The 7,652-nt window shown below is 41.1% G+C and overlaps 1 protein-coding gene across 1 annotated transcript; it reads left to right on the top strand.

Moving 5' to 3' along the window:
* Positions 1 to 394: 394 nt before the first annotated feature.
* si:dkey-1j5.4 (leucine-rich repeat-containing protein 15) lies at positions 395 to 6,872 on the top strand. The gene is made up of 7 exons (XM_021324407.2): positions 395 to 702; positions 4,143 to 4,331; positions 4,446 to 4,630; positions 4,719 to 4,975; positions 6,018 to 6,138; positions 6,302 to 6,437; positions 6,524 to 6,872. The coding sequence occupies exons 1-7, from the start codon at positions 687 to 689 to the stop codon at positions 6,712 to 6,714; spliced, it is 1,095 nt and encodes a 364-aa protein (XP_021180082.2). The 5' UTR covers positions 395 to 686; the 3' UTR covers positions 6,715 to 6,872.
* Positions 6,873 to 7,652: the final 780 nt, after the last annotated feature.

Genomic DNA, 7,652 nt, shown 5'->3' with positions numbered 1-7,652 from the left:
CCTTTTACCTAGTAAAACACTCACGAAGCAAAATCTTTACCAAACATTCACTTACCAGAAAAGTAAGGCTGGCTTACTAATTGTTAATGCACCCAGATTAGACTCCTCTAAAACAGTTCACTGGATTAAATATGCAAGCATATTCTTTTCCTAAATTGGTGAACTAAGTCTTAAGGTCTTGTCAAAAAGTGCTCGTTGTGAGAAACCTGTTTCCACTTTGAAAGCTGACTGGTGGTGCCCAGAAGCACACATACAGTAGAACCTTGTGTTTAATATGGATCAGTGCCATAATCAGTGGATGCCACATTTCTCAGCACTCTGTGACTTTAAAGAACCTGAGACTCGGGCAGTTTCACATCCTGGTCTCACTGTCTGCTCAGTCTGTGTTCCCACACCACCGCTGTGGCAACTAACAGTTTTTCAGTGGAGGGGGGGGGGGACAGACTCAGCTCCCGTGCTGCAAATTTTCATCTTCTTCAGTCATAATGCTGGGGCAGCTCAGAATGCTGTGACTTCTATGTGAAAGGAGAGTAATTTGTACATTTTAGAGTTTAAGGGCCACAGACAGCTGGGTTAACCCCTTCAGACAGACAACGGCTGCTTGCAGAACGGCTCTGAGGAAGCGTTTCTGGAAGGTGGAGTTGTGACAACAAAAAGGAAAGACATCTGTGTTTTTTAGAAGGTGCATGGCAGCCATTGCAGGTAAGCAGCTCCCAGGTGGAGGGAAACACTTTAACACAGAGCTTGTTTATATGTTTCTTAAATGATGAGCATTCAAATGTGTAGCTTGACCTGAAATGATAAACATTTCTCTTGAAATGAGTGTTGTATTTGCTTTGAAATGTCACTGGAAGGAAGGGGTTGTAATCTAGTTTGTTAAACAACTTTACTTATTTGTCATTCATATCATGGTTCCCCCCCCCCCCCCCCCCCCCCCCTATACACGCTGATTTTCCTCACTCTTTCATGTTGTAGCAAATATCACCAAGCAACTCCACTGTGAACATCACATAGACGAAAGCTTTCAAAATGTTCTCCCTGAGGTTAATTCTTTCCAACTGTGTGCAGGTTTCTTTAACAGTTGTGAAGTTGGGTGGCTTTTAAACACATGTTTTATTTCAAGAACTTGGCTGTGTAAGCATTTGAAATCCTGTGAAATGAGCTTGTAGTCAGATGATGTACTAAAGGTGGATGGGTTTAACTACAGCGCCTGGCAGTTGCACTTGTATTTATGCCACAAACTTTACCAGGACAAAGTAACGCATAACTGTGAAGCAAGAGGAAAGTGACACATTTAATTTTTCCTGTACTTTAACTGGACTTTTACTTTAGTTTGGACTTTAATCAAGCCAGTTACACACATGAATATGTTTTAATGTAAACCATTCCATTGTAGCTCCAGTTGTACAGTATTTCCATAAATACACACTATATTCCCTAAAGTATTTGCTCACCCCTTCAAATCATTGAAGAGGTGTTCCAGTCACTTTCATGGCCAAGGGTTTATCAACTCCATCTCCCAGGCATGAATACTGCTTCTGTAAACATTTGAAGAATGGGTCACTCTCAGGAGCTCAGAAAATTCCAGCATGGTGCCATGATAGTTCTGCTACCATTTCCCTGTTATTGGAATATTCCTCCGTTTTAACAATGCCAAAGTGATTAGGAACAACAGCAAACCAGCGGCGAAGCAGTAGGCCATGTAAAAATAATAAACGGGTTCGGCGGATGCTGAAGGGCAGACTGCACAGAGTCAAGAGCTACAGACCTTAAAACTTATGGCCTTCAAATAAGCTCAAGCATGTAGAGAGCACACGCTGCCACTGAATTCTAGAACTGTGGAGGTGTGTTATCTGGAGAGACAAATCATGCTTCTCTGTTTAACAATCTAATGGACAAGTCGGGTTTCAGCATTTGCAAAGTGAGCTTCACTTGCATGACTTGTGACATTATGTTGTTGTGCAGAAGAGATTACGGTGTGTCTCTTTTTTCAGGCGTTAGGATCAGCTCCTTAGTTCAGGAGAGGAACTCCTAATGCTTAAGCATACAATGGCATTTCGGACAATTTTATGCTCCCAGCTCAGTGGGACAGTTTGGGGATGGTTTCTTTCGGTTCCAACATGACAACATTTGATGTGGAATAGCTTGATTGGCCTGCCCTGAGTCCTGACCTCAACAGAAAGAACATCTTTTGGATGAATTAGAGCAGAGGCTGTGGAAAGTCCACCTCAATGTTTTACCTCCCAAATCCTAAACTCATTTTGGTTGAGGGGCCGCATACAGCTTAATCTGATCTTAAGAGGGCCACACGAGTTAACTCATTGCAAGATTAAATAGAACTAATAAATGTGGACTTGTTGTTGATTTTTATATTAAATTCATTTCACTTTTACACAATATATTATGAATAACCTCAGCATTTTTAAGAAAAGTATGTATAATTTCAACAATACTTTTACTCAGTTAAACATTTACTTGTGCATTATGCATAAGAACTGATCACAGTGATTGGACAATGTTGAAAAACATTTATTCACATTTTTTGGAACTTAAAAACACTGTCCTACATGACAAAATACATCAAACAGATAAAAATTAAGAAATGATTTAAATTTTTCCACACCTGAAGCTTAATCTGCTAATTAAAGCACAGCGCCCCTCGTGGACAATATAGGAACTGCATATTTTCAATTAAGCGAAGTACATGTTGTTTTCAATAATTGTTTTATCATTCTCTTCCTTTTATCTCCTCTTTCTTTCACCTTTTCTTTTTTCTTCTTGTTCTTCCTTTCCTCTCCTACTTTCCCATTGTAGTGTCCATATAATTTGAGATATTACCCGCATGAATCATAATAAAACTATTCACATTCATAAATCAAGCGGAGCACTATGGCAAAAGCAGTACTGCTCCACTTGTGAAAGTCAAATCTGATGAGCTCTTTTTGGCATTAAGACAAAAATTCTTATTGCCACATTGCCAGACAGGACACTGGGGAACAAAAAAAAATATATATATATGTATATATATATATATATTTTTTTATAATGATAATGCATTTAGCCACAGGGCCGGACTAAATTGTTCGGCGGGCCGGATCCGGCCCGCGGGCCGTATGTTTGACACCCCTGGCCTAGAAGAATGGTCAAATACGCCCATAAGCACACTCCTAAACTTTATTGAAAGCCTTACAAGAAGAGTTGCAGCTGCTATCGATGCAGAGTGGCTGGACATCATATTAAAACCTATAGATTAAGAACAGGATACTTTCACATTCATATAGAGACCAGAGGAGAACCTCCACTCAGGTCTCAAGTCTTTCACAGCCTTCAGCAGAAGGCTGAAGGCTGTGATTAGTTCCATCCGTCTTCCCCTCAACTCTGACCAGCTTCTCTGTCTCTGCCGAATGAAAGCATCGCCACATCATTGCACTGCCACCACTTATCTTTGCAGTAGCGGTGTTTTGCGGATTATGGGGTTGTGTTATTTTGCTGTCTGTATGTTGTTACAGTAAATGCATGCATGGCTACTCTGGTTACAGGATGTTCCATCCTGCTGTGACTTAGTATATAGGCCATTAAAACTGTGGCACCTTTGTGACCAAGTATACACAAAGGCTACACCAAAGTGTCGTTTTGGACTCTTCTGTTGTATCGTAATTAGTATCTAGAAATACATAACATATTTGACGTTTGAGAGATTCTTTAAAGTGTTTCTTGTCTCCGACTTAAAAAACCTGTCTGTGACAATTAAACCAGCTGTAAGGAACAACAGCCCTGAAGATATACACACAGTATTGTTCAGTGAACTGTAATTCCCTTGTGTCTTCAACAAGTCATGAGAACTTGTATTTTTTTTTCTATGAATTTCTTAAATAAACTTAATGCCTTTTGATTTTAAGGATAATCCTTATTGGATATTAGAATCAGCAACAGGACAATACAACATTTTCTTCTCATGCTTTGGGGTCTGTTCAGCTAAATCCACATTGACCTTGCTGCATGGCTAACGTGCAAGGAAACCATGGTGGCTATCATTTGACTGAGCATTGTGCTTTCGTTGTTGTCTAATGTACTCAAAGAGACATACATTGCTTTTTTTGTTGTTGATGTTCTTTTTTTTTTTTTTACCTTTAATTCTTCAGTGAAGATGCTGCCCTTGACCCAGTTGGTGTTGGTCAGTCTCAGTATGGTGCAGGCTGTGGCAAGTTGCCCTGATGTCTGCAAATGCTCACAGAAGCCTGGCCCAGAAAAGTCAGAAGTCAACTGTCATAAAAAGGGGCTCCGTGCCTTTCCCTCCCATCTGCCTCCTGACGCTTGGATCCTCAAACTAGGTAAGTGTCTGTTAAGTAATCACACTATCCTTCTGGACATATCTAAGATGTATTTGAGTTTATCCGATATTGAAGTCTTTTGGACTAAAACGTTTTCCATACTGTTTCAAAAAGGTGAAAACGGCATCACAGAAATAAAAGCAAATTCATTAAGATCAGTTCCCATGATTGAGAGCATCAACCTGGAACGAAATGCAATCAAATCTATCCATCCCAAAGCATTTTCTGGTGCTAAGCGACTGATGCTGCTCAATCTTTATGGCAACCATATCACAGTCCTCCCTTCAAGGGGGTTTCAGGTATGGAAATATGAAAGAAAAGGATAATGTGCTCCTCCTCTCCGCACTGTAATCTAACACAAAAATCTACTTTTTACCTTGTCTCTAGGACCTCCTGAACCTTCGCTTTCTGATGTTAGGCCAGAACCAGATCGGCATTCTCAAAGCTGAGATTTTTGCTGGCATGAGGAACCTCTCGGATCTTGACCTATCTCTTAATGCACTGACAGTGCTTCCATCTAACGCCTTTAAACCTCTGATTGCATTAAAGGTTTTGGATCTTTCTCTGAATCGTATCCAAAGGATCTCTCCCAAGGCTTTCACTGGACTTAGACAGCTCTTGTTCCTCAACTTGGACAATAACAGGTCACTATGATATACAGTGTTTAAGTGTCAAAAAATTCCATACATAGACATAACAAACCCATAAAATACAGGACCTTGCAATGCCATTTATACTCTTGAACTTTTTCCCATTGTCACATTACAACCATAGCCTTATGTGACAAAAAAAGGTGTGACCAAAATCTAACTTTTTGTCTAATGTGTAAAAGCACTATGTGTAGCAGGGATCAGCTCTGCAGCTCGTCTTTAACACACTATCCCCAAGATGAAAGGAAGGAAGGAAGCTGGTCAGAAAAAGATTTCAAGATGGCTAGAACTAAAAACAGGGCAATGCTGGAGGCGACTGTTGCCTCTAGCGTTGCCCTGTATTTAGCTTTTAAGGGCTACAGATTTTAGACAGAGATTCCCCTTCCAGCAGGTCAACGGCCCTGGCCATACAGTCAGAGCTGCTAAGAAATGCTTTATGTCAAACATTTTCATGTTTTAGACTGGTCTAGTCGAAGTCCAGACATAAATCTAATTGAAGACTTGAAAAGTGATGTTCACCGGTGCTCTCCATCCATTCTGACTTAGTCTGAGCTATTTGGAAATCATCAATCCTTTTACTTTATCTCATGAGATCCCATGACATGACCAAATGGAAAAGATGTCAGTGTAAATGAATACAGACGTGTAACACAATGCTTAAACATATCCCCCTTCAGTACCCTGTCTCATTAGAGCTTCAAAATAATGGTCTGTGTGTTTGTCCAACACATGGAATTGAGAGTTCTGGTTGTAAAGTTACAAGATGGGGAAAATGTCAAATATATTCATTATTTTTAAAGGCGGCGTATCCTAAGATGCTCCACTTTGTATTCATATCCTGTTACCCAAACTTTAAATTCTTGTTTAGCCCTTTACATTTTGATTTCTTTACATTTGCAGCACTGGGTAAAACAGCTGTTGAAGTGAGTGGTAACAGTTGGTTAGGTGTTCATAAACTGGACTCTACTGTTGTAACGTGCTATAAAAAGCTGTTTGACAATGCACTAATCTAGAGAATCTGTCACCCCTAATTCAGTCTGAAAACGGTCCCGTCTGGAGCATTCAGGCCGCTGCGATCGCTGGAGATGCTGGTTCTGGATAACAACCTGCTGTCAACACTGAGTGTGTCAGCTTTGGATGGCCTTAATAACCTGCAGGTAACAACAGCGTTGTGCTTCACATACAAACAGTAAAGAACTAGAAAAGACCACATACTCTGGGTCTTGCTATGTGATCAGTTCATATTCTCACTGTGGTGAGAGGTTTTCTATGTAAAGGTCATGAAATAAAGCAAACTAAATTGACTTCTTGCTGAACCAGGAACTCTACCTGAGGAACAACGAGCTGGAGCAGCTGCCATCTGGTGTGTTCAGCAACATGCCCAAGCTTTCCCAGCTTGGACTAAGTGGAAATCGCCTGAAGACGGTAGATGCAAACATGTTCAGCCATATGCCAGGTTAGTTGGCCTCAATTTCTTTTCATCATTCATTTCAAATGCTCCGATTAAAGTTGTGAGCAGGTCTCCTTTCTGCTTCACCTCAGAGCTGAAGAAGCTGTACCTGCATGACAATCCATGGCAGTGTGACTGTAACATCATCTCCTTGGTGAGGTGGATAGGACAGACCAAGAGCACCTTGTCACCCCGGGATACCTTGAAATGTGTGAGCCCACCACAGCTGAAGAACAAGAGGCTCAGCAGCCTGCAACCAGGGATGCTGCAGTGTCACGCCTAACGTCAGGAAACACACCCGAGTTCCGGCTCTGATCTGAGGAGATATTGAATTATTTACTCAAAACTAATTTACTTCTTAGTTTTTCCGCCTGTTGCTAAGCTAGGATGTATGAAATGTACACTGCACAAAAAAAATAAAGGGAACACTAAAATAACACATCCTGGATCTGAATGAATTAAATATTGTTATTAAATACTTTCTTCTACACATAGTTGAATGTGCTGACAACAAAATCACACAAAAATGATCAATGAAAATCAAATGTATTAACCCATGGAGGTCTGCATTTGGAGCCACACTCAAAATTAAAGTGGAAAAACATGTTACAGGTGGACCAAACTTTGATGTAATGTCCTTAAAACAAGTCAAAATTAGGGTCAGTAGTGTTTGTGTCCTCCACGTGCCTGTAGGACCTCGCTTCAACGCCTGGGCATGCTCCTGATGAGGTGGTGCAACGTGGCATTGGTGGATGGAGCGAGACATGATGTCCCAGATGTGCTCTGTTGTATTCAGGTATGGGGAACGGGCGAGGCTGTCCATAGCATCAATGCCTTCGTCTTGCAGGAGCGGCTGACCCACTTCAGCCACATGAGGTCTAGCATAGTCTTGCAATAGCAGGAACCCAGAGCCAACCGCACCAGCATATGGTCTCACCATGGGGCTGTTAAGTCTATCTACCACTGCTTCCAGGTCCAAGCTGGCCGAATCCGTCGTTGGTTCAATATGCCGCTGTGCTGTGTTCCGTGCTGTCTTAATAGATCGGAGACACAAAACAACTCCAGCTGTGATTTTATCGTTTCAAGAAGAGGAGATGGCTGCAGTTGATAAAATAAGTTATTCTCCTGGAAATCATTCAAATGCTGCGATTTTGCTGACTCGCCACATTAGCATTAAACTAACCTGTTGCATATGCTAACTACAGTACATACAACGTTAAA

This window comes from Fundulus heteroclitus, chromosome 15 (genome assembly GCF_011125445.2).
Source record: "Fundulus heteroclitus isolate FHET01 chromosome 15, MU-UCD_Fhet_4.1, whole genome shotgun sequence".
NCBI classification, from domain to species: domain Eukaryota; kingdom Metazoa; phylum Chordata; class Actinopteri; order Cyprinodontiformes; family Fundulidae; genus Fundulus; species Fundulus heteroclitus.
Note: the sequence above shows the minus strand (reverse complement) of the source record. Positions and strands in the feature narration are given on the sequence as shown.